Source organism: Heteronotia binoei, chromosome 1 (genome assembly GCF_032191835.1).
Source record: "Heteronotia binoei isolate CCM8104 ecotype False Entrance Well chromosome 1, APGP_CSIRO_Hbin_v1, whole genome shotgun sequence".
NCBI lineage: Eukaryota > Metazoa > Chordata > Lepidosauria > Squamata > Gekkonidae > Heteronotia > Heteronotia binoei.
In genome coordinates, this window is record NC_083223.1 from 20,176,989 (window position 1) to 20,204,255 (window position 27,267).

Genomic DNA, 27,267 nt, shown 5'->3' on the forward strand with positions numbered 1-27,267 from the left:
AGGCTTGGGTTGGATCCAGACTAAATTGGCAGTTTCTACGGATTTTCCCTTCTGCTGCAGATCCTGGTCCTGCTGGTTTTTGGGGTTCCCCATCCCAAAGAAGCAACATTTTGTGGAGGCCAATGGGTTGCACTGGGAGACCAGAAACTTCCATTCAACCAACGGACAGCTTGGTCTGGATCCAACCCTTTATCTGGCAACCAACTTCTTACTAAGCTGTGGGGCACTGAAAAATACCTTTCATACAGAATACGGCTCTTCCCCAAAATGGAAGAAGGCTACCTGAGCTTACCTGTGGGGCCAGCAGGACCAGTTTCTCCTTTCTGACCAGGTGTACCATCAAATCCTGGGACGCCGGGGGGACCAGGCAGCCCCACAGATCCTGTTACACCTGTTAAAAACCAAGATGTCATTAGTAACAATTCATTGTATTATTTTATTTGGAATATGGTACAGAATCGGTGACATGGCCTCCATTTGAGAAAAGCAGAGTTCCGCTTCCTGAGGGAGCAAGTGTGAGATTTTTTCTCAAATTCACTGGATTATCTCACTGTAGATGGGACTACTCTGGGGAATGGAATAAATACTTATACTTGTGTTTTCAAAATGTTGTAAATTGCTTTTGATTAAACCATACAAAGACCATGGTGGTGAAGCAAAACAAATTACAGAACTACCCTGTGTAAAATATGCCCTCTATTTTATCAAATATCCAATGTGTACGCAACATATATTACTAACTAGAATGCTTGAAACCCATGAACAATACCCTTCAATGCAAAGCAATTACAAAAATCCATCATTCATAAGACCAGTTGACATTTGTAAGCATAAGATTCCACAATGTATAAGAACGTTCACTTCTCTCTCCACCATGTAAAATAAATATTCAATTCCAACATCAAATTGCCATTCCACTATCTATATTCTATTGCTTTACAACTTGCTGTTGGAGAACAACTTCCAGTTGTGATTCTGCAGCCCACAATCCTACAGATAGCTGCTTGTCTCTCCACTTCAAAAAGCAGACTTCCTACATCGTTGCATCAATATCTACCCTTCCCAATGTGGAATAAGTGTTCTCCTTAAGCTTGTGTTTTTTTAAAATGTCATAAATTTGCTTTGAGGCAGCACGGAAAGAAGAAGACCCAACATGAGATGGGTTAAATCGATGCAACCCATGGCGGCCATCAGTTTGTAAGACCTAAGCAAGAAGAAAAAGAAGATATTGGATTGATATCCCGCCCGATACTCTGAGTCTCAGAGTCTCAGAGCAGTCACGATCTCCTTTACCTTCACCCCCTCACAACAGACACCCTGTGAAGTGAGTGGGGCTGAAAGAGCTCTCCCAGTAGCTGCCCTTTCAAGGAAACTCCTATGAGAGCTATGGCTGACCCAAGGCCATTCCAGCAGCTGCAAGTGGAGGAGTGGGGAATCAAACCCGGTTCTCCCAGATAAGAGTCCACACACTTAACCACTACACCAAACTGGCTCTCAAGGCCATTAATGACAGGATATATTGGTGGTCACTAATTCACAACTATAGTTGGCAGCTCCAGTTGGAAAAAACTGGAGATTTGGGGTATGGGGCCTGAGGAAGGTGGGATTTGGGGAGGGACCTCGGTGGGGTACAATGCCATAGAGCCCACCTTCCAGAGTGGCCGTTTTCTCCACGGGAACTGATTTCTGCCACCTGGAGATTGGCTGTCATCCTATTAGCTGCAGAGAATGTATTTTTAAAAATAAAGTAAGATCCCAAACGAGCTCAGAATGCTGCTACTGCAGGGAAGGGCTACCGCCTTCTGCCCCAAGTCATTTGCCTGCACTGGAAGAGAGCTGGGTGGGTAGTTATTTCCAGGGGTGGAATTCTAGCAGGAACTCCTTTGCATATTAGGCCACACACCCATGGTGTAGCCAATCCTCCAAGAGCTTACAAGGCTTTTTTTTGTAACCTCTTGGAGGATTGGCTACATCACGAGTGGGTGGCCTAATATGCAAAGGAGCTCCTGCTAGAATTCCACCCCAGGTTATTTCCCCGTTTCTGCTGCTCCGCATGCATTAGCAGCATTCAGACCCATTGTGGCTCTCCTTTATTTTAAAAAAGCCATTCCCCACAGCTGCTGTGTGACCACGAGGAATCCCAATTGGGTCAGGGGAATTCATTAAAACTCCCCAACTTGAGGTTTGGTCCTTAGAAGAGATTCATTCCATGCAGGCCCACACTGCTTGTAATGACTCACTATGATAAAATTAGCATGGTCTCTTTCTGACATGCTAAATTATGGAAGGGTTTCTAGTTCTTTTATTGAATGGACACTGTCTTTTAATTTTCCTGCTATAAGTACTGTGTGCTATTAAGCACCACTTAGGAATGCATTTAAAGTTAAAGTTGCTTTCTTTCCATTTCTCTCTCCCCATCTATTTTCCTTCCTTCCTCTCTCCCGTCTTGCAGCTCTCAAACTGCAATTTGTTGCCCTTGACTTGGACCCAGAAGCTGCAACTGGTGCAGGATGCTGCAGCCAGGTTGGTATTGGAGCTGCCTTTACGGGTGCACATCCAACCTGCACTGGAGACACCGCACTGGTTGCCTGTAGTGTTCCGAGCCCGGTTCAAAGTGCTGGTTATGACCTTTAAATGCCCTCTATGGCTTGGGACCTGTCTACCTTCGGGACCGCCTTTCCCCACATGAGCCCCAGAGAGCACTACGTTCAAGCTCGTTAAATCTGCTAAAGATCCCCGGGCTAAAGGATGCCCGTCTGACCACTACAAGGCGAAGAGCCTTCTTCGTGGCTGTGGCTGCCCTCTGGAATGCCCTCCGTGAGGAGACCAGGGCTCTGCGGGACTTGCCACAATTCCACAGGGCCTGCAAGAGATACCTGTTCAGGCAGGCTTTTAAGAACTAAATGGAGGTACTTTTAACATCTATGGGGGTGTGCTATCTACCCCAGAATATCATTGCAAATGAATTCAAAACAGACAGAACACCATCTGAACTGTATTTAAACTGTTTTAATATTTTATTGTTTTATTGTTTATAATGTGAATCTGTCATCGAATTGTGACTGTTGTTAGCCGCCCTGAGCCTGTTTGGGGAGGGCGGGATACAAGTGCAATCAATAAAATAAAATAAAAAATAAACATCTGACATTTATTAAGCAAGTCTGGCCACCCCTGCTTGACAGAACCGCTGACCCATGTCTGCCTGAGAACTAAACTGATTTACATATGCAAAAGCCCTAACCATCCGAAAGCTGCCATGTCGCTTACAAAGGAAACGAAGGATATGCATTATGCATGACACATTGCAGGGGCCATGGCTCAGCAGCAGAGCATCTGCTTCATAAGCCGAAGTTCTCAGGTTTAATCCCCAGCATCTCCAGTCAAAAGGATGACACACAGCAAGCGGTGTGATAGAGCTCCACCTGAGACCCTTCGCTGCCATTCAGCGAAAACAGTCAATGCTCCCTCTAAGCTGTGGTGTCTTGTGAGCAAAAATTCTACTTCGTGAGCTACGGGCATCCAAGCAGCGAGCAAGCGATTTGAGTACTGCATTAATTCATTCACTCTGGAGCAGTCCGTCCTGAGCTAAGACAAAAACATGTGTGAGCTGGAGGCTAAAAAACTGTGAGCTAGCTCACACTCACTCAGCTTAGAGGGAACACTGATCCTGACCTTGAAAGACCAAAGGTCTGACCAGGGCTTATTTTGTAGCAAGAACTCCTTTGCATAGTAGGCCACACCCCTGATGTAGCCAATCCTCCTGGAGCTTACAGTAGGCCCTGTAAGAAGAGCCCTGCAGAGCTCTTGGAGGATTGGCTACATAAGAGGGGGGTGGCCTAATATGCAAATGAGTTCCTGCTACAAAAAAAGCCCTGGAGCTGACTCAGCTTCATGAATTAAAATGACTCTGAATTGGAGCAGCGTTTGCAGTCTCGCCTGAGCAAAATGAAAGGACCGACACAGAAACTACAAGCAGAATGGTTCATGGGCATCATTCTTTTGCTATCTAGAGGCATTAATAAAGTACCTCACCTTGTTGCCCACTGGGGCCTGGGAGACCAGTAAGTCCTTTGGGTCCAACTGGGCCTTGAAGACCTGGTAAACCTGGTTCTCCTTTCAGAAGCTGAGCAGGGCCCGGAGGACCTGGTGGGCCTGGAAAACCTGTCAAAACCAAAGCAGTCAATGACTTGAGAAAATAATTACTGATGTGGGGTGGGAGTCAAAGCCCCTTTGACATATACTCAGCATTTAATGGTGTGCACATGGGAGATGACTCTACACTAGGGATGGGCATGGAGTAGGCTAGAGATGCCAAACTTGCAAATTCTTCAGCTGACTCTCCTCATACCAACTCTCCAAGTTTGGTGCAAACTGAATTTCAGGGGGCTGAGCTACAGGTGACCCCAGTAAACTGCTCTCCTAGGAGTATGTCAAACTGGGAAAGAAAGGGAAGCCACCCTGTAGCTTCGGGTTGGTTTCATCTCCAAGAAGCTTGGAAACTGACTAGATGCAGCAGCTCTGCTCTCCCGGCCCCTGAGCTTCTATTCAGTTTCCAGTGAAACTGACTAGATGCTGCAGGGGGCCGGGAAAGCAGAGCTGCAGCGTTTAATCAGTTTCACTGGAAACTGACCAGAAGTGCAAGGACTGAGGAATCATGCTGGCATCAGAGTGTCTGAAAAAACAAAGCAAGCATAAACCAAACAACATGCCAAGAAAAAAGGCCAGTTCATGTTCAGGGGGATCAGAAGAACCAGTTCGGAACGAACCACGAACTGGCCATTTTTAGCACAAATCATGATTCATAGTTCGGTTTGTGCCCATCTCTACTCTACACTGAATTAGGATAATTCCCACTCTGTCAGAGGCAAACAGGGTGGCGGAGGTCCCTTGAGGTGGGATTTAAATGTTGGCATTTAGCAGATTTCACCCAGAACTGTCTTCCTATTCAGTAATGGTTTTTAAATAGCCCCAATTTAAAAGATCCTGCCATACCTTTAGCACCTGGAGCCCCTTGATCTCCTTGTTCACCTTTGAGGCCAGAGAAGCCAGAAGAACCTTTTTGACCTGAAGAAAGAAGACAGCTTCAATCACCTGTTCCCAAATATATATATATTCCACTCTACTCACCTTCCTGCCCTAAGTCAAGCCAAAAGCTGATCCCAAATGTACTTCCAACTATACTTAATTCACATGACTCTTCAGGGGTGAACTTACCAGGAATTTTACTGGTCTTCTGCTCTCCTGAGGGCCATCAACAGCCAGGCGCAAGCTGAGGCTGGTAGCTCCATAGGAGCCATTTGGGTTCGACCTGGCCAAAGGCAACATGGCAAAGCTGGCCAGTGGGGTGAAATGGCTCCCATGAGGCTCTCAGAGCTTCTGAGTCTACTCTCAACTTGTTTCTGGGTTGCTGTATGGTCCTGATTCAGCCCACTGAATTATCAACATAAAAACATAAGATCAGGTCAATGGTCCATCTAATAAAACATTCTGTACCACACAGTGGTCAAAAGCCAGGTGCCAGCAGGAGGTCCACTAGTGGGACTAGAACTCTAGAAGCTCTCCCAGTCTTGCCCCCCCAAGCACCAAGAACACAGAACATCACTGCCCCAGGCAAGAACTTAAGAGAAGCCATCTTGGATCAGGCCAATGTCCCATCCAGCTCAACACTCTCCTGTCACACAGTGGCCAAAACCCTGGTAGCATCAGAAGGTCCATAAGTGGGGCCATCTCCAGAAGAGCTCCCAATGTTGCTCCCCAAGCACCAAGAATAGACTGCCTCAGACATAAGAATGTAAGAAAAGCCATCTTGGATCAGGCCAATGTCCCATCCAGTCTAACATTCTGTGCCACACAGTGGCCAAAATCCAGGTGCCATCAGGATGTCCACCAGCAGGACCACTCTTGCCCCCCACCCAAGCACCAAGAACACAAAACATCACTGCTTCAGACATAAGAACATAACAGAAGCCATCTTGGATCAAGCCAATGGCCCATTTAGCCCACCACTCTGTGTCACACAGTGGCCAAAACCCAGGTGCTATCAGGAGGTCCACCAGTGGGGTCAGAACTCCAGAAGCCCTCTCACTGTTGTCCCCCAAGTACCAAGAATACAGAACATCACTGCCTCAGACCAAGGAAGCAAGTTGTAATTATGCCATGAATTTACCAATAAAAGTGATTACTGTTATATTATTTTAGCCCTGACCTAGATAGGCCAGGCTAACCTGATCCTGTCATATCTTGGAAGCTAAGCAGGGTCAGCCTGCTTGGCTGGGAGCCCACCAAGGAAATCCAAGGTTGCTACACAGAGACAGGCAATGGCAAACCATCCCTGAATATCTCTTGTCTTGAAAACTCTACAGGGTCGCCATAAGTCGACACCATTTTGCCTACACGTATTTCACGTGATATCATTTCACATAGACATATCACATTATTTTAGACTGCTTCCAGCTGCTTACATTAAGCGAGGAGTGGAACAAAAAATAATTAATTTTTTCATTCATGGGGTGAAATTGTCTTAGCAGGTTTCCCATGCTGCTGCCAGTAGCATTGCTACGTCCAGGAGTGGAATTCTAGCAGGAGCTCTTTTGCATATTAGGCCACACACCCGATGTAGCCAATCGTCCAAAAGTTTACAAAAAAGAGCCTTGTAAGGTCTTGGATGATTGGCTACATCAAGGGTGTGTGGCCTAATATGCAAAGGAGCTCCTGATAGAATTCCACCCCTGGCTACATCTATCTGATTAGTACTAATGGAAAAAGACACTGAATTTTTGCTCTTTTACTGAAAGACTCACAGATTAGGATATGAGAAGAGCAATAACATACGTTATTTGATCATGCCACACACTGCTAGAATAATCTTCAATTTATGTTTCAAAGGTTATTTCAAAGAATGTATATTTCCACCAGGCTTACTTATATTTTATGCCTACCTGGAGGACCTGGAATTCCAGGGGGTCCCATGTCACCTTTTGAACCATCCGCTCCAGGAAAGCCAGCATTTCCCTGCACAACACAAAAAAACCCAACCCTCACTTGTGTCATCCAAGTCCCTTTGCAGAGATGATGATGATGAAGAAGATGATGTGGGATTTATACCCTGCCCTTCACTCAGAGGGTGCTATAGGGTTGCCAAGTCCAATTCAAGAAATAGCTGGGGGCTTTGGGGGTGGAGCCAGGAGACTTTGGGGTGGAGCCAGAAGATTTTGGGGGTGGAGCCAGGAGCAAGGGTGTGACAAGCACAATTGAACTTCAAAAGAGTTCTGGCCATCACATCTAAAGGGACCGCACACCTTTTAAAGTGCCTTCCTTACATAGGAAATAATGTAGGGACACCTTCTTTTGGGGCTCATAGAATTGGACCTCCTGGTCCAATCTTTTTGAAACTTGAGGGGTATTTTTGGGGAGAGGCACTGGATGCTATATGGAAAATTTGGCACCCCCTACCTTAAAAAACATGCCCCCCCAGCCCCAGATACCCACAGATCAAATCTCCATTATTTCTTATGGGAATAAATCTCCATGGGGAATAATGGAGTGCCCAGCAGACATTTCCCTTCCCCACCCCTGCTTTCTGTTGACCCTGAAGGGGGGGGCGGTCCTCTGCCCCTACCTGGGGATTGCTGCAACCCAAAAAGAGTAATGTGAAACGAAGGACAGGTACACAGCCAAAGGCATCCAAGTCAAGAGAAACCTCAATAATTTAAATGATTTATATAATGAAAAATTACTTGTAGTAAAAACACATATATAAAGAGCATCAATAAAGTGCAAGTAGAGACCACTCCCATATACAATTCAAATACTCATAGCTGGTAATTCATTCTTTCAATTTCAAAATCCGGGATGTGGTATAATGAGTTGTAGAGTAGAACAGAGCCCAACGCTCCAAGTCCTCTTTTAGCCAGTGGAAAGGATGAAAGCAGCAAGGCAAAAGTACGCAACAGGGATGCGCTGTATGCCTTGCTTCACATAAGGCTTCTACGAGCTCCAAATAACACTTAACAATTCATAATGGAGACCAACACTCCAACCATTCTGCAGACAAGAAACGGCTGTAGCAAAAGTGGGCTTTGACCAGCAGAATGCGCTCAGCAACAGGGAAGGGGCTCAAAATGGCCATACAAGGAAGGGAGAAGTAGTTTCCAAAGTAGAAGAGAAGAAGAGATTGGATTTGTACCCAGCCCTTCACTCAGAGTCTTGGAGTGGCTTACAATCTCCTTTTCCTTCTCCTTCCCACAACAGACAGCCTTTGAGGTAGATGGGGCTGAGAGAGCTCTTGAGAGAACAGCTGACAGAAGTTGTGACTGACCCAAGGTCACACCAGTGAGTAGAGGAGTGGGAGAATCAAACCTGGTTGTCCAGATCAAAGTCTACTCCAAACTGGCTGTCTGGTACAAAACCTCGTCACCGGACCTAGATCCACCCAAGGTCCCTTCCAAACTGACTAGTATCTAATGAAAATAAATGACTACTCTGTACATAGAATGCTTTTGTGGAAGGTATGTACCACCTGCACAATTTCAAGAACACTGGTGTAAAGCAGAGTATTTATCTTCTGTTGAACATTCATTCTTGATAAGTAAAAAAGTTAACCACTATGAGACTATGCCATAATCTGCTGCTAGGATCAAGAAATCACTTGTGCTCCTAAAAATTGACTTACAGGGACTCCTTGGGGTCCTAGGTCACCTTTGACTCCTATCCTTCCGGATGGCCCTGGCCAACCCGGGCTTCCCTTTTCTCCTTTTGCCCCTGACAGTCCAGGGACTCCTGGAGATCCAGGTGGTCCAGGTTGCCCTAAAGAAGAGTGGACAAATCATTTATTGGCAACATAAAGATGGGGCTTTAGTTAATTCTGTGGGTTAAAGGAAGCAACAGCCTTGAAATATATCAGCATATTGCCCCAAGAGACCTCCCACACTTCAGTCATTTCACAGAACGTATAAAACGGAATACAACGAAATTTCACAGAATGCATAAAACAAAATAAAACGAAATTTCACAGAATGCATAAAATAAAAAAATCCCTCAAAATTTCACAGAATGCATAAAACGAAAAAAACCCCAAACCCTAGAAATTTCACAAAATGCATTAAACAACAACAAAAAATCCCTCAAAATTTCACAGAATGCATAAAACGCATAAGCTTAGAGGGAACAGGGAAGCAGTAAAGCGGAATTCTGCGGGTGGAGAATTTTCTATATCAACTCATCTTCTGCTACAAACAGAGGGGAATTTGAAATTAAATTCAACAAATCAACAAATGTTTCGTTTTTCAGGGCAGACTGTTATTAAAAGAAACACAAGATGCCATTTTAAAAGTTGCATTCATCTTGGATTAGCCATTTGTTTGTAGTGTACAACAAGGTCCCAAGTTACAAGGACTGCAATGAACAAACTACATTTTCCAGTGCTCTCATAAAAAATTCAGTCTGCTTTAAGAAGGACCTGCAACAAGACACCTGGGGGCGGGTGGGGGGGAGAAGAAACAGATGCTGCTGGGCTGAGTAGACAATAAACCTTTACATGTGATAGTCACTGCCCATCAAATTCGCCCAGTCTGCACATTATTAACTACAGTTCCCTTACCTTGAATCCCTGGCCGACCTTGAGGCCCCCGGTCTCCCTTAGGTCCGTCCATGACTCTGCCTGGTAATCCCGGAATGCCCGGCTGGCCTTGGGGACCTTGTGGACCCACAAATCCTGGTTCCCCTTTTCCACCAGGAATCCCCGGACTTCCTGGAGCTCCCGGGAAGCCCACATCTCCTTGTGTACCTAAGATTTAAAACAACCCTAATTTTGGTTAGATAAACCACGTCTAGAATTTTAAAAAAGAGAAAAAGTAAACATTTCATTCCGCAAGGATAAAATTCAAAAAGACAGCGAAGGTACTGTTTTACAGCCCTTGCACAGTACAAAATACTTTTCCTTGCTGGTGGTTCTGCATTGGATTATTTTGCAGAAGAAGTTGCTCTTCATTGCACATGTCAATTCTGAAGACGTCCACCATTTTGGACTTCTTCCTAAGGAGAGACGTGTACACTGGTATGCATACAGACACACACACATCAGTCACGGGGGTGGGGGTGGAATAGTTTGCCATCACCCTGCTGCTCATTCCCCTCCCCCAGGCACACGTTCAGCCTTCCCAGAATGTTGTGTGGATCCATGCCATGATAACCTCAACTCTAGACTACTGCAATACATTCTACATGGGTTTGCTCTTGAAGATCTCTTGGATGCTGCACCTGGTGCAAAATGGAGTATGCCTGTTCTAAGTCTTTGGGTTACTAATTAGTTCCTAAGTTCAATAGCTGGTTCTGACGTACAAAGAAGCTCTAGGCCTAGGACCATCTCATCTACAGGACCACCTCTCTTGATATGTTTCATTGAGACATCTTTGCTCATCTGAGCCAAGCCTCTTGAAGGTGCCACCTGAGAAAGAGGTGAAGAAGAAGAAGACTGCAGATTTATACCCCACCCTTCTCTCTGAATCAGAGACCGATTTCCCACTCACCTTACGCTGCTCTCACATTCCTCTTCTCAGCGGGGCTTCCTTCTGATTTCACACTGTCTGCCCCAGGGCTGCAGCTAGCGTCGGGTTTTTTATGCCACAAACAGAAACCGGTTTTTAGAGGTTTCTGTTTGCCTTGCGAAAAAGGTGATGTTAGCTGTAGCCCCGGGGCAGACAGTGTGAAATCGGAAGGAAGCCCTGCTGAGAAGAGGAACATGAGAGTAGCGTAAGGTAAGTGGGAAATCGGTCAGAGTCTCAGAGTGGCTTACAATCTCCTTTATCTTCTTCCCCCACAACAGACACCCTGTGAAGTGGGTGGGGCTGAGAGAGCTCTCCCCAGAAACTGCCCTTTCAAGGACAACCTCTGCAAGAGCGATGGTTGACCCAAGGCCATTCTAGCAGCTGCAAGTGGAGGAGTGGGGAATCAAACTCGGTTCTCCCAGGTAAAGGCCACATACTTAACCACTACACCAAACAGTGGCCTGTACCCAAGCTTTCTCCATTGTGGCTCCCACCTGATGGAAAGGCTTGCTGATAAGCCAAGAAACTTCCCACCCTTCAGCCATTTCACAGAATGTATAAAACGAAATTGTTTAGATGGAACATTTGCTTAGAGGGAAGCAATAAAGCGGAATTCTGTAGGAGGACAATTTCTGTATAGGTAATAAAGACGCAATTTTAAGTGCCTGTGAAATTGTTAGTAGGAAATGAGTAAGAATCCAGTAGCACCTTAAAGACTTACAAAATTGGGGGTAGGGTACAGTTTTTGTGAGTCACTGCTCACATCTTCAGAGACAGCTTTGTGGAATTGTTGGGCAGCCTTCTTTTCCTCCCCCCTTATGCTGCATTGCTTACTGGATGTACTACACACTCTGTATAGTTCAGTATTCTCTAACTGTCAAAGTTGCTGTTTTGCTGCAAAGGAACTTCAAGAACAGAACGGAGAGGGAAGTTGCTGAATTACAAATTATTATGAAACTTGGAACAAATACCTCCCCAAGACTGAACAGGGATATTGTTTTTTTATCTTATTACATATACTAAACCCATTTTCAGCAAGTATAGCTATATATCCACAGTATTCCAATGTATTTTTCTTTCAGAATAGGGTATCAGAATAATGTGTTTTGTATTGACATACTCAAATAAGGGATATTAACTGTTTATCTCGTTATATATACTAACCCATCTTCCACTATATTTTAATGTATTCTTTTTCCTAAGGGCAAACAAGAATTATGTTTACATGTGTGTTACATGTTTCAATCAAACGCTGAGAAACGTATGCCCTCATTTTAACCCAGAGCTAACATTACAAAAGACTCCTTTATTGCACTTCACACCCAGGATACCTAATGCCACAGGCATCAATCTTCTATTCTGACTTATATTGCCTTCGTTGTTGTTTCAGCCCAGTCAACACAAACTAACAATCATCAGACCCCAACTTGTGATTCTTTTAAAAAAACATTTCCATGACTCTGCATACTTCACTTCTTCAGGTGCTCATATATATGAACATATGAAGCTGCCTTATACTGAATCAGACCTTTGGTCCATCAAAGTCAGTACTGTCTTCTCAGACTGGCAGAGGCTCTCCAGGGTCTCAAGCTGAGGTTTTTCACACCTATTTGCCTGGACCCTTTTTTGGAGATGCCAGGGATTGAACCTGGGACCTTCTGCTTCCCAAGCAGATGCTCTACCACTGAGCCACCGTCCCTCCCTACTAACTCACTGCCTACTTCCTCTATATTTAGGACTGCTTGCCATTCCATCCTATTGTCTGATGAAGTGTGCTTCTAGCACACAGAAGCTTACATTCTGAATAAAACTTTGTAGGTCTTAAAGGCGCAACTTGACTGTTGCTTTGTGAAATCCAGTTTATGCAGTGTTGTTATACTGCTTCTCTTTCACTGTTCTTTCATTTGTAATCTGCCTTGTCTCAACGAGAGACTAAGAAAGTAAACTGATCAATACACAAATGTTGAAAAAGACTGACTGCGTATACAACGAATGTCAAGAATAGAGGAAATCGGTCTGAGGAAATGGCAAGGAGGATAGTTTATTATTCATACCCTGGTGTCTCACTCATCAGGAAGACATCTATACTTGCAGCTATGAGTCCCACGCACCCCTGACTACCTCTGGTGGTCCAAGCCTATTGTTAGTACGAGGGGTTCTAGATGGGTGCATGTGGAAGTGGGTGTGGTGGGGCTGGCATCACAATTCAACTGCTACCGAGTAGGGCCCAGCAGCCTTAGCTACCAAGGGACATTATAAGGGGGCAGCAGATATAGAGGGCAGCTCTGACCATTAAGGCTGCCTGTATAATATCTCCCTTGCTCCTTTTTTGCTTAACACGCTCTACCTCTGTGTGTGTATGCGCGTGCATTATCTAGACATCCACTAAATTACACTCCCAATACAGAACTGGGTACAACGCCTTCTCTGAGTGGAATGCTGGTTCGTTCTGCTCACCTTTCTCCTCGAATCTCTGTTCTGGAATAGGTAAATATAGCCCCATGTAAAATAAGTTCCCTTCTTGTCTCTATAAAGCTACCACCACCTTTGTTTTCTGAACTTGTACGAGTGTTTGTAGAGTGCTGTTTCAGTTAATAAGTTTGACTTTTATTTCTTTTAATTTTGTTTAATAAAAACCATTTCGTTAACTAAGACCTGATTCATTTGAGGGTTCTGCTGAGGGAAAAATCCTCGTAAACATCGGTGGAGATCCTGCTTGTTACCCCCTCTTGCTTGTTTGAGTCTCCTAGCTAATTCTCCTAACAAACTCAGGAGATCCTCACAACCACTTAGGGTAACAGATTTGAAGATTGTGCCTTCCAGATTTTGGAGTCCCTGGGTGGTCTCTTTGGACTGCCTGACACTTGAATCCATCATCAATTTCCCACTCACCTTACGCCGCTCTCACATTCGTCTCCTCAGCGGAGCTTCCTTCCGATTTCACACGATCTGCCCCAGGGCTGCAAGCAACGTCGCCATTTTCATGCAGCAAACAGAAACTGATTTTTAGAGGTTTCTGTTTGCTGCGCAAAAACACCGTTATTTGCAGCCCCAGGGAAGATAGTGTGAAATTGGAATGAAGCCCCGCTGAAAAGAGGAACGTGAGAGCGGCGTAAGGTGAGTGGGAAATTGGTCCATATCTTCCTGCCTGTTCTTTCCTTTGTCCTTGACCTACTTCCTGACTATTGCCTTGGTAACTCCACTGGCTTTCAGAACAGAACTAGTCAAGATTCATTTTTGGTCGTGCCTTTGATGCCAGGACAACCCTTTCCAATTTCTGCCAGTCAATAACTTTAAAAAAAAAAGTCAATAATTCTCTTTCTATCACCTGGATCTGAAATGCACACGACACACATCTTCCTGTTGGGCAGATGTGACAAAGCATTTAAAATGTACTCAAATTACAACTTCCTAATAGCGCCAACGGGTTCTTCGAAGCTATTCTCAAGACGATGCATCCATCTAATCAGAAGATCCATATTTCAGATTTCTACATCCCTGTCTATTTATTTGGCTTTACATCCAGTCCTGTGGGTATTACCTTTCTCTCCTTTTTCACCCAGGAGACCAGGAAGTCCTCTGCCTGGAAGACCTGCAAGACAAAGGGAATCCTGCTGAGAAAATGCAACAACAATTAGCCCTCATTCACAAATCTGTTATTTGTGTTAAGTGCCTCCCAGGTGTTGGGAGAGAGTAGCATGTGCAGAGCGTGGAAGTCAGAGAACACTAAGTGCAGTTCCACAGGGCCTGTAAAAAGACAGAGAGGTCCCACCAGGCCTCTGGCTGAGGACGGCAATCGCCTTCATCAAGCCTGGCTCCTTCCTTTCTCTCCTGTCCTCACAAGGGGTTTGGATCCAAACTGGTATATTTTAAGCATAATCTGTAATTGCTTCTTGTCTTATTATTTATTGTTTTAACCAGGTCTCAGATTCAGCAGGAGCTCACAGGAGCACAGCTCCTGAACCTTTCTGAGGGTTTCCCCTCTTCCTCCCCATCTACTTTGTCCATTGAATAGTAGGTGCAGCTGCATAACAATCCCTGGATTAGGAGAGTAGGCAGCCAGCCAGCCCCCAGGGGCTTTGCCATGCCCCCAGCAGCCCTCATTTACCCCTGAAGATGCCTGCGCCACCCTTTCTCCACTTCTTATGAGATTTTGGGTGGCGGGTGGCTTGCTGGCCTTTTGACTGAGGGGGGTGGGGTGGCCCAGGAGAGCCCCAGGTGAGCGAGGCCTGCTTGGGCTGGCTGGATCTCTAGCCAGCCCAAGCAGGCCTCACTTGCCTGGGGCTCTCCTTTCTTGCAACAGGTTGCTTTTGGCTGGGGGGTATATGCTATTGAGTGCCACCTATTTTTCTACAAAATGATCCCTGGTTTTAACTGTTTTAACTTGATTGTGAACGCGTTATTGGAAATGCTACCCACCGCTCTGAGTCCTATGTCCAGGGGAGGGCGGTCTACAAGTTGAATAAATAAATACATACTTAAATAAATAGTAAGTCTACTGAATTGCCCTTGTAGTTAGCGCTGCTTGTCTAGACACCTTCTCATGGATTTCCTTGAATAACCTTCCACTCTTTTCAATATCGACAGGGTCAATCCTTGTACATGCAAGGCTTTTTGTAGAAAAAGCCTAGCAGGAAGTGCATATTAGGCCACACCCCCTCACACAAAGGGTTAATCCTTGTACATGCAAGGCTTTTTATGAGCAGGAACGCAGTTCCGGTTGGCTTGGCATCAGGGGGTGTGGCCTAATATGCAGATGAGTTCCTGTTGGGCTTTTTCTACAAAAAAAGCCTTGTGTGAAATGATGGTGATGCCACGGGGTGTGGCCTAATATGCACTTCCTGCTAGGCTTTTTCTACAAAAAAAGCCCTGTGTGAAACAATGGTGATGCTAGGGGGTGTGGCATAATATGCAAATGAGTGTCTGCTGGAGTTTTTCTACAAAAAAGTCCCTTGTGCATGTATGTAACTTTTCAATAATGTTGAAATTTTTTACGAAATGTATGGAAACGATCTGGTTAGAGTGTTCAGTCCCTCAATTAGAATGTTCCATCAGTGTTCGGTTACTATAACAACATCTTACATACAAGAAGATGGAAGGAAAGGAATTGCTTACCTGCGTCACCTTTTGCACCAGGTATGCCTGGGATTCCGTCATAGCCAGGCTGTCCTTTTTCTCCATGGGAACCAGGAAAACCCTGCTGCCCAGGATCACCTTCAAAGGATCAAGATTTTTGTCACTGAGGTTTCAGCATGTCTCTTGGTGTAGAGTTAGAAGAAGAAGAAGATATTGGATTTATATCCCGCCCTCCACTCCAGATCTCAGAGTGGCTCACAATCTCCTTTACCTTCCTCCCCAACAACAGACACCCTGTGAGGTGGGTGGGGCTGAGAGGGGTCTCACAGCAGCTGCCCTTTCAAGGACAACCTCTGCCAGAGCTATGGCTGACCCAAGGCCATTCCAACAGCTGCAAGTGGAGGAGTGGGGAATCAAACCCGGTTCTCCCAGATAAGAGTCCACACACTTAACCACTACACCAAACTGGCTCTCTATTTTTAGCAAGACACTCTCACTACCTCTAATTTAAAACACAGTTATTTTTAGGCAGCCAGTGTGGTAACTCCAGAATTAATGCTACACAGGTGAAGAACAGGTTGGATATCTGAAAGTCTGTAAAAATCAGTTCAGAGTTTAACACAAGGCGATCCTGGGTTCACCTCAGAACGTTTATAATGAAGAAGCAGCAGCTATTTCTTTTTGACTTAAAAATGAATAATAATAATAATATAACTATATCTCACATGATTTTTAAAAAGCTGGGAGAAAACAAAACGTATTTATTTACATTTCATGTAACTGAGGAGACATGAAGTGGGTTCCCATAAGGTGTCATGGGTGCTGGGGACCCTTCAGAGGAAGTTGAGTCTGATGAGGAAACTGTGCCCCTGCCACCTGCACCAGTGCCCCTGCCTCCTGCTGGAGAAGATCCCAGCCCCCCTGCCTCGCCCTCTCGGGTGGCTCGTGTGCGTGACCGCCTCCGGCAGGACCTCAGGGATCGGAGGAGGGCGGCACGCTCACAAGCAAGACGCTCCCTGAGCCCTGAGTTCTGAGAGGATTCTGGCCCTTCTAAGAGCAAGGATGCTTGAGTGGTAACAGGATCCTGGCTGCCTCCCTGAGCCAGCAATTAGCCCAAACGGGCAACAGCCAGCAGAGGGCTATATAGCTGTAGGCTTTGGGAGGAAGCTTTGTGGAAGCAACTAGTCATCTCCCTGACATTCTAGCATCCACTCCGGCTTGACTTTGGTTCCTGACTCCCTGACTTTGGCTTTGGACTTCTGGACTCCCTGACCTCGGCTTCTGGACCTCAGACCTGCGATACTTCTACAGTGATTCGGATTTGGCGCCTCGGACCCTCCTGCTTACTGGCTACAGACCTCGGACTGCCTCTGGACTTTGCCTGACCCGGCCCCAGCCGTGACAGATTGCTTCCACCGACAAACACCCACTCCACAGGATGGATGCTGAAGCAAGTGAAACCACAGAACTACTGGCTGCGCTCCAAGCCCAGGTACAGCAGCTAACACAGGCAGTAGTGCACTTGCAGCAACAACCTGCGGCCAGTGCTCCAGCCAAGTGCCCAGTTCCCCCACCTGACAGATTTGGGGGTGCCGTGGAAGAATTTCCTGCCTTCCTAGCACAGTGTCGGCTGTACTTTGAACTGAGAGCACGGGACTTCCTCAATGACAAAACCAAGGTGTGTTTCGTCATCAGTCTGTTAAAGGGGCAGGCGGCCAAATGGGCCACACCCTTACTGGTCGCGTCCTCTCCCCTACTGACTGATTACCAGGGGTTTGAGGCCCACCTGTCTGCTGCTTTCTCAAACCCAGTCCAAGCAGCCACAGCCAACCGGAAGATCAGGGCACTGAAACAAGGCAACTCCTCGGTGGCTCAATATGCCACTGAATTCAAGCTCCTGACCCAGGACTTGGCGTGGAATGAGGCTGCCCAGATGGACCAGTTTACTGAGGGGTTGGCAGAGGAGGTCCTGGATGAACTGGCCAGGGTGGAGCAGCCACCCACGCTCCAAGAACTTATCACCCTCTGCCTCCGCATCGATGGCCGCCTGGAAAGTCGCCGCCAAGCCAAGACCAGAGGGCGCCAGCTCCCTGCGCCGTGCTACCTGGCTCCTCGCCCGTCCCCGGCTAGTACCAGCACCAAGGATGAGCCTATGCAGCTTGGAGCTGCTCGACCCCGCCTGACCCCAGAGGAAAAGACCAGACGCCGCACGCAGAATCTGTGCCTCTACTGCGGCACGGCAGGCCACTATGCCTCTGGCTGCCCTGCTAAGCATCGGATACCTGGACCTTCGCTGCCACCGCCGCCAAAAGGGCAGCCCCAGGCGTAAGTGGACCCCCCAGCCTGGGGCGACTAGCTGGGTCCTCCGAACAGCGGGCTGATACCCCAGGGCCATTCCTGCTACCAGTCAAACTCCGTCTGCCTGACGAACGCTGGCTGTTCGTGTATGCCATGCTGGACTCGGGAGCGGCCCACTGTTTTATAGATGCCGCCTTTGTGAAGCAGCACCAGATCCCTGTGCAGACAAAAGGGATTCCGTCGCTGGTGGAGGCTATTGACGGGCGCCTCCTCCGTTCTGGCCCCGTCACCCAGGAGACCTGTCCCATCACCTTCCACGTCCAGCAGCACCAAGAACAGCTGCGGTTTGATGTCGCCCGCATGCCTCGCTTCCCGCTGATTCTAGGCCTTTCCTGGCTGAAGCTGCACAACCCCATCGTGGACTGGGCCCAGCAGGAACTACGCTCCCGAGACCCATGCCCCCATCTGACTCCTCCCACCACTCTAGCAGCTGGCATCCCGAGTGGTGGTCCTCAGCTCCCTCAGAAGTATGTGGACTTTGCTGATGTCTTCGAAGAGACAGGAGCTGATCAGCTTCCCCCTCACCGGCCCTACGACTGTGCCATTGATTTGGTACCTGGGGCACCACTCCCGGTGGGGCGTCTGTACCCAATGTCGGAGCCCGAGTTGGCAGCTCTGCGAGACTTCCTGGACAAGAACCTGAAACGCGGATTCATCCGACCCTCAACCTCTCCCCTATCTGCTCCAGTGCTCTTTGTGAAGAAGAAAAGTGGGGAGCTCCGGCTGTGCAATGACTACCGGGCCCTGAACAAGATCACCATCCGCGACCGGTACCCTCTACCACTGATCCCTGAACTCTTGGATCGCCTAAAGGGGGCCCAAATCTACACCAAGCTGGACCTCCGTGGAGCGTACAATTTGGTGCGCATACGGCCCGGAGACGAATGGAAGACCGCGTTTGGGACCCGATACGGGCAGTACGAGCACCTGGTAATGCCCTTCGGACTGACCAATGCCCCCGCTGTCTTCCAGAGGTTCATGAATGACATATTCCGGGACCTGCTCGACCGCTTCGCGATCATATACCTGGATGACATCCTAATTTACTCCCGCAATCCTGCCCAGCACGCCGAGCACGTCCGCCAGGTCCTGCAGCGCCTACGAGCCCATGGTCTCTACGCCAAGCTGGAGAAGTGCGACTTCGACCTGCGCTCCGTCGAGTTCCTTGGGCACATCGTGTCACCGCAGGGGATCCTCATGGACCCGAAAAAAGTAGAAGCGGTCCTGACCTGGCAGGCTCCTCAGAATCGCAAAGACCTGCAGCGGTTCCTCGGTTTTGCCAACTACTACCGGCAATTCATCCCGGCCTACGCATCCCTGACCACACCCCTGACTCAACTACTCCGCCCCAAAGAACCCTTCCACTGGTCCCCAGAGGCCGATAACGCCTTCTCCACCCTGAAGACTCGCTTTGCCACCGGGCCACTCCTGAGATACCCCGACCCCCAGCTTCCCTTTACGGTGGAAGCTGATGCCTCCAACGTGGCCCTGGGAGCAGTGCTGTCCCAGCGCGAGGAGCCGTCCCAGCCACTACAGCCCTGCGCCTATTACTCGCGGCAGCTCACTGCTGCAGAGAGGAACTATACCATCTGGGAGAGGGAGTTGCTCGCGATCAAGGCGGCGTTTGAGGTTTGGCGACATTACCTCGAAGGGGCTCGCCACCCTGTTCAAGTGCTCACCGATCACCGGAACTTGGAACACCTCCAGACCACCCGCCGTCTCAACCAGCGCCAGATCCGGTGGTCCCTATTCTTCTCTCGCTTCGACTTCCGGATCTCCTACATCCCCCATACCCAGAACCGGAAAGCAGACGCGCTCTCCCGAAAACCGGAATACGCCCCTGCCTCAACTGAGACCGCGCCCGCTGCTCCAATCCTGCCGCCCTCAGTATTTGCAGCCACCTCCACTTCACCAGCACTCGTGGAGGACATTCGGGCTAGCCAGGCCAATGATCCCTGGGTCCAGCAACACCTCCAGGCTCTCCAAGATGACCCAACAGGGGAGTTCACGACTCGAGGCGGCCTCTTGCTACACCGCGAACGCCTCTATGTGCCGCCCGGGCCCTTGCGGGCAGAAGTGCTACGCCTGACCCACGACTCGTTACCCGCCGGGCACTTTGGACAGCATAAGACCACCCACTTGCTGACAAGGGAATTCTGGTGGCCACGAGTTCGCGCTGATGTTGCCCGCTATGTCAGCTCCTGTGACGTCTGCCGACGGGCCAAAGACATCCCAGCCAAACCCTCAGGGTTGCTGCAGCCCTTGCCCACATCTTCAGGACCCTGGGATACCATCTCGATGGACTTCATCACGGAACTTCCACGCTCCAAGGGTCAGACTTGTATCTGGGTGGTCGTCGACCTATTTACCAAGATGGCCCACTTTGTTCCGTGCCCGAAACTCCCCACAGCTCAGGAGACGGCCCAGCTTTACCTGCAACACATCTTTCGTCTGCATGGACTCCCAGCCCATCTGATCTCCGATCGGGGCCCTCAGTTCTCCTCTCGGTTCTGGCAAGCCCTCCATTCCAGCCTGGGTACTCGAGTGCACCTGTCCTCGGCCTACCACCCACAGACAGATGGCCAGACAGAGCGCACCAATGCCACGCTAGAGCAATATCTCCGCTGTTACACCTGTTACCAGCAGGATGACTGGACCACTCTATTGCCCCTAGCGGAGTTTGCATACAACAACGCGGTCCATTCATCCACCCAAATGACCCCGTTTGCTGCAACCTACGGGTACCACCCTCGGTTCTTCCCAGCGATCCTACCACCCACGAATGTCCCCGCCGTCGATGCCTACCTGCAAGAACTCCGTGCCAGCCAAGACTTGCTCCGAGAGCAGCTACAGCAAGCCAAGGAGGCATATAAACGGGCTGCGGACCGAAAGAGGCAAGAAGGCCCTCCAGTGCAGCCGGGGGATCAGGTGTGGCTCTCAACTCGCTACCTGCGCCGGCCTGGTCGGTCTCACAAGCTGGATGCACGGTTCATTGGACCCTACCCCGTCGTTGAACAAATAAACCCCGTCGCCTTCAGGCTCCAGTTGCCACCCCACCTCCGCATTCACCCCGTGTTTCATCGCTCCCTCCTTGTTCCGGCTGCACCCCCTGACCCAGCTCGGACTCCTTCCCCACCGCCGCCACCACCAGTGTTGGTGGATGACGAGGAAGAATATGAGGTGCGCCAGATCCTGGACTCCCGGTACCATCGTGGAGGCCTCCAGTACCTGGTGGACTGGGAGGGATACGGCCCAGAAGACCGGTCTTGGGAGCCCGAGGACAATCTTCATGCCCCGGACTTGGTGCACCAGTTCCACAACGACCATCCCGACCTTCCAGGTCCCTCGACGGAGGGGGGCCCTGGGGGGGGGGATAGTGTCATGGGTGCTGGGGACCCTTCAGAGGAAGTTGAGTCTGATGAGGAAACTGTGCCCCTGCCACCTGCACCAGTGCCCCTGCCTCCTGCTGGAGAAGATCCCAGCCCCCCTGCCTCGCCCTCTCGGGTGGCTCGTGTGCGTGACCGCCTCCGGCAGGACCTCAGGGATCGGAGGAGGGCGGCACGCTCACAAGCAAGACGCTCCCTGAGCCCTGAGTTCTGAGAGGATTCTGGCCCTTCTAAGAGCAAGGATGCTTGAGTGGTAACAGGATCCTGGCTGCCTCCCTGAGCCAGCAATTAGCCCAAACGGGCAACAGCCAGCAGAGGGCTATATAGCTGTAGGCTTTGGGAGGAAGCTTTGTGGAAGCAACTAGTCATCTCCCTGACATTCTAGCATCCACTCCGGCTTGACTTTGGTTCCTGACTCCCTGACTTTGGCTTTGGACTTCTGGACTCCCTGACCTCGGCTTCTGGACCTCAGACCTGCGATACTTCTACAGTGATTCGGATTTGGCGCCTCGGACCCTCCTGCTTACTGGCTACAGACCTCGGACTGCCTCTGGACTTTGCCTGACCCGGCCCCAGCCGTGACATAAGGTGTAATATAATGACTTAGACTTTGGAATCTGGTTGTGCGCAAAGTATAAATTCTAGGAGGATAACTATATTAGTTTGATTTAGCACAAACCATAAGTTCTTCAGCACGTTACCCTTTATTATGGCAAAAGACTTTCATGGCCTACATAGGTCTAAAAGCTGACAAATACATATAAGCAGGTATAAATTTTACACACACTCTGAAACAGTTCCATGTAATGAGGCGAAAAGGAGAAGAAGATGATGATGATGATATTGGATTTATATCCCACTCTATACTTTGAATCTCAGAGTGGTCACAATCTCTTTTACCTTCCCCACCTACCCCACAACAGACACCCTGTGAGGTGGGTGGGACTGAGAGAGCTCTTACAGCAGCTGCCCTTTCAAGGACAACTCCTAGGAGAACTATGGCTGACCCAAGGCCATTCCAGCAGGTGCAAGTGGAGGAGTGGGTAATCAAACCCGGTTCTTCCAGAATAATAGTCCGCACACTTAACCACTACACCAAACTGGCTATACCAGACAGATATAACTGGGGCTGAGATGGCAGTTCTCCAGCACTATGGAAAGAACACACAAAACAGGGTTGCATTCATTTACCTGTAACTGTTCTTACACTAGAGGAGCATTATGTCAAGCATGCTATTTCTAACTGTTTAATTCTTCCATACCTTTCTTCTATTCCCCCCCCCCCCTTTTTCTCCCTTCCCCCCTGGGGATGCATAATAAATCTCTCTGCTCCCAGGATGTTTAGCGTAACCTTGTATTAAACAGTGTAAAGTGCCTCTCCCCCAGATTCACACAGCCAGGTCTTATCAGCTAACAGGGAATGTGTGAGAAATGGAGATGTGAACATTCCTTAGTCATAAAAGAGATAGTAGCGAGTAGCCTTTGAACCTTCAATCCCATTTGCATCTTTATGTTATTCTTTTGAAGTTATCTGTAACCCTGCCTTTTGAAGCAGTCTATAAGATACTATTCAGCTTTGGACCCAGCATTACTTCCAAGGTACCCGTCCTTGGAACAAGTCATGGACTTTCAATAAAACAAGTCTTTGATTAAAAACAAAAGCTTGATTATTTCGAAATATCGATGCTTGACACATTATTGAAAGTTAAAAGGGAATTCCTACCTGTTTGACCTTTTAAGCCAGGAGACCCAGACAAGCCTGGCAATCCCTTTTCACCCTTTTCTCCTGGTGTTCCTAGAATACCTTTAAAACACAGGTGCACACAATAGGTTTAATTTTACTATTTGAGAACCTAGTTCCGTTAGCTCTAATTTAGTGCATAGGTTTTTTTTTTTTTTTAAAAAAGCTTTCTGTCACTTACCAGGAACACCTGGAACACCTGGCTGCCCTTTGGAACCTGGAAAACCGGGACTACCTGGAAGTCCCACAACACCCTTTTCGCCTCTCTCCCCAGGTAGGCCTGGAAGACCTGCCCTTCCTTGTTCTCCCTGCAGAGTAGAAGAACGAATAGAAAAATCAACATACTATTAATAGCAGGACATTCCAGAAATTATGTGGTGGAAAGGGGGGAAAAATCACCTAGTAACAGAGGAGCCAATGATAGCAGAGCTCAAACAGCCAATAGGAGCTCTGTGTCAGAAAGCAGAGAGTCAGACTGATTTCGCACTAGGCCAGCGCCAGTTCTAGGGTGTGTGGCGCCCCAGGCAGGCTCCCTGCCCACTGCCCCCCATTGCTGCCCCCTCCCCCTCCACAGTGCTGCAGCAAAGCACTCCATTCCACCCCCCCCCCCATGAGAGCGCGCCGTGCCAAGGTTGGGCCCTACCGGCTTCGATGCGGGTGGCGTGCTATCTAATCCTTTGAAGTGCATGCAAGAGAAGGCTTCTCTCCCTCCTTCCTGGAACTGAGGAGGAGCGAAGCCTTCTCCTGTGCGCATTTCAAAGGATTAGATGACGAAATGCAAGGGAAGGAAAGGGTGGCGGGGGGGAGGCAGGCAGCCAAGCAAACTAGGCGGTTGTCGTGGGCACTGGGAGGGGAGGAGCCCAATTTGGTGCCCCCCTCCTCCCGGCGTCCTAGGCAACTGCCTAGTTTGCCTAGTGGGTAAGCCAGCCCTGCACTAGGCTTGTTCTGAGTGGAGAACCCTTTTGCTCCGGGTGCTTCTCTCCATTTTTGTACAAGCTGCCGTGGAGCTGCGAGTTGGTGCACCGCTTTCGTGTGGCAAGCAAGATCCTCTTACAAGTGGTTTCTGCTTGCTGCGGGAGAATGGCGTGCCTACTTGTAGCTCTGCGGCAGCCTGTATGAAAACAGAGAGAAGCACCAGGGGCAAAAGGGCTCTCCACCTGGAACAAGCCCTAGTGCGAAATCAGTATCAGTTTAAGTGCTGACAGTTGTGGGGCAGAGTTGCCAGGTTCATCTTTCTACACACCTTCTGCATCACCGATTATCCCCTTCTGAGGATGTTTTGCAGCAGAGAAGCAGAAGTAATGGGTTGATTCACACTGCTGATTTCAATGGGGTGAGGAGTCCGAGACCGAGAGAAAGAGACCAGATGGGCAAAGAGCTCGCGGAGAGGGCCCAACACAAATGAGGCGGAGGGAACTAGGCTCAGAGAGCAAAGGGGACAGGAGAGCCAGGAAGCTGAGACTGGGTGGGCGACATCCGAAGCCAGAAGGAAAGGTGCGGTTGTCAGAAAGAGGAGAGCAAGACTACATTGTAGATACTGATTAAAAACAGCCCTGAAAAATCTTTGGCTGTTAGTTTCTTGTGACAAATACTGAATTGTATCCTAGCACTACAGAAGCCATTATTTGGACCCTTTATATCTACACACATGTCAATGTCTAGTATACTGCTTAAAAAAACCCCCACTACATTGGCTTAGCTTGGCATGGGTCTTATGCCTGTTTGTTGTGTATGTGAACTAAAGTATGGATATCAATGGTGTTCCTGCATTGATATCATTGGAGCCTTTAGGACTGAGCTTGGAGACTCGGGAACAATGGACAGCAGGATCCAAATCCCTGCTGTCCTGCTCCAATCAGAAGCCCCCTGCTGGTTTGAATGATCCAATGGCGTCTTTGCACAGGAACCTTGAAGTGTATATAGTTGGCCCCGTTCTCCAGGCCCCGTTCTCCAGTACTATGCTGTACTGAGTAAAAGAGCTATGGTCACTACCACCTCGCCTCTTCCTTGCGTTGAACCCGCTATATTATTCTGTTCAATCAGGTATGGTCATTAAATTAGAAATAAATACGTTTAGCAGACGAGTCTGTCTATTGTTTAGGATGCTGAGTATAACTCCATGGAGGATGGTGGATACCTTTTCACCAGGAATCCCGGGGATGCCAATTCCAGGAAGTCCAGTTTCTCCTTTCTCCCCTTTCACACCTTTCTGTCCTGGAAACCCTGGTGTGCCTGGATCACCCGGAAGACCTTGCACGCCCTTTTCTCCTGAGTGCCCTAAGGGTAAGCATTTATAGGATGTGATGAGATATTCTTTGCTGCAAAGGAATTCTTCATCGGAATGTTCGGGGTACTACAACACAACCAAGCGTAGGCACTCACAAAGGTGGAAAGTTAACCTTACCTGGCAGACCCATTTCTCCCATTGCTCCTTTAGACCCAGGTGACCCTGATTCGCCAGGATACCCTAGAGAGCCTACGTCCCCTTTGGGCCCTGAATGGGAAAAGGAAGTATTAAACGTCAGATTAATCCTTACGGCTCACCGAGATGCACTGTGATAAAGCTTATAGCTTCTACTCATGCATATTTATTTATTTACGTTATATTTATATTCCGCCTATTCTATGCAGACTCAAGGCGGCTAACAACATAAAATACACAATAAACAATATTAAAACAATTAAACAATTAAAAGAGAGTACTGAGATCGGGAACCCAAAATCTTCTCGTTATCCCTGGGCCAAAAGAAGCCCGCCTAAAATCTACTAGGGACAGGGCCTTCTCTGTTATGGCCCCTACATGGTGGAACCAGCTGCCGGAGGAGGTGAGGGCCCTGCGGGACTTTATTCAGTTCCGCACGCAACCCTCTTCCGGCTAGCTTACACCTAACTGACACAGGAAATTAAATGTAGCTCTACCAGATTCTTGCTATACATACTGCCGTAATGCTTAATGTTTTTAAGGTTTTAAATGTTTTGAATGTTTTAAATGTTTATATATTTAAATACCAATTTAATTTTATGTTTCGACTTATCTGTTGTAAGCTGCCCGGAGCCACCTTGCTGGAAAGGGCGGGATATAAATCATAAATAAATAAATAAATAAAAAATAAACGATCAGATACATCGCAATGGTGTTACTTCAGGCATATAATATTTCCTTTCTCAATGCGTACAGATCCTAGGCAGTTAGTACTAAAGTGTGATAGCTCCAGATGTGTTGGCAGCCCCCTCCCGTTAGATGTCATATGCCATCCGAAACAGTTCGGACTTACAGGCCCTGCGGAACTGCGATAAGTCCTGCAGGGCCCTGATGGCTTCTGGGAGGGTGTTCCAGAGTATTGGGGCTGCAACCAAGAAGGTTCTTGCTCTGATGGCCTCAGTTGCTCGTGGCCCTGATAGATATAGCAGGGGTGGCCAAGCTTGCTCAATCTGAGAGCCACAGAGAAAAAAATGTCAGATGCTTGGGAGCCATGAGACATGAACATTAGATGTTTGAGAGCCGCAAGACAGGGAGGAAAGGTGGAAAGAACACTTAGAGGTGGGGAGGGAGAGGCGGAAAGAAAGCAACTTTTAACTTCAGAAGCATTCTCTAAGCCGCTGGGCTGGTTTGGCTTGGCGATGTGATTTAAAGACAGAAATGCCTTCTTCAAGCCAGCTGACGGAACGGTGGGGGCTTTGAGAGCCACACAATCTGTGTGAAAGAGCCACAAGCGGCTCCCAAACCACAGTTTGGCCACCCAGGATATATGTTTATGTTATTTTATTTATTTTTTGTGAATTTATAGTCCAAGATGGGCTCAGGGCAGATTACAAGACAACAAAACAGTTAAAATCGTACAATAAAACAATTAAAAATTAAACAGTTAAAACCATTAAATAGAATGAAATAAGGCGGTGTCAGTGGTATAAACACCATTCACAGATTGAGAGGCAGGAATCACAGGTGTCTTGGATGTCAATTATCAACAGCGTCGGCCTGGTCCCTGGTTGTCAGGATGGTAGTCAATGCAGTCAGCACAGGGAGGCCGATTAGATGGTGTGAGGACGCCCACCCGCCTGCCTCAGCCAAAAGCCCAGCGGAACAGCTGTTTTGCAGGCCCCTGGAATGGAATGGTAATATAGTGTCCTTGGCAACACCATAGTGTAGAACAGCCATAGG

The 27,267-nt window shown here is 48.2% G+C and overlaps 1 protein-coding gene across 1 annotated transcript in view; it reads right to left on the reverse strand.

Moving 5' to 3' along the window:
• The window catches only part of COL4A1 (collagen type IV alpha 1 chain), a 237,364-nt gene that overhangs the window by 18,525 nt on the left and 191,572 nt on the right, over positions 1-27,267 (reverse strand). Inside the window, exons 36-47 of the mRNA XM_060259360.1 lie at positions 25,510-25,599; positions 25,243-25,382; positions 23,287-23,413; positions 23,088-23,168; positions 15,660-15,758; positions 14,086-14,136; positions 9,599-9,784; positions 8,672-8,805; positions 6,939-7,011; positions 4,993-5,064; positions 4,033-4,161; positions 293-391 (exon numbers count right to left, since the gene is read on the reverse strand). Coding sequence (XP_060115343.1) covers positions 293-391; positions 4,033-4,161; positions 4,993-5,064; positions 6,939-7,011; positions 8,672-8,805; positions 9,599-9,784; positions 14,086-14,136; positions 15,660-15,758; positions 23,088-23,168; positions 23,287-23,413; positions 25,243-25,382; positions 25,510-25,599 — 1,281 coding nt within the window. The remainder of the gene's footprint in view (positions 1-292; positions 392-4,032; positions 4,162-4,992; positions 5,065-6,938; positions 7,012-8,671; positions 8,806-9,598; positions 9,785-14,085; positions 14,137-15,659; positions 15,759-23,087; positions 23,169-23,286; positions 23,414-25,242; positions 25,383-25,509; positions 25,600-27,267) is intronic.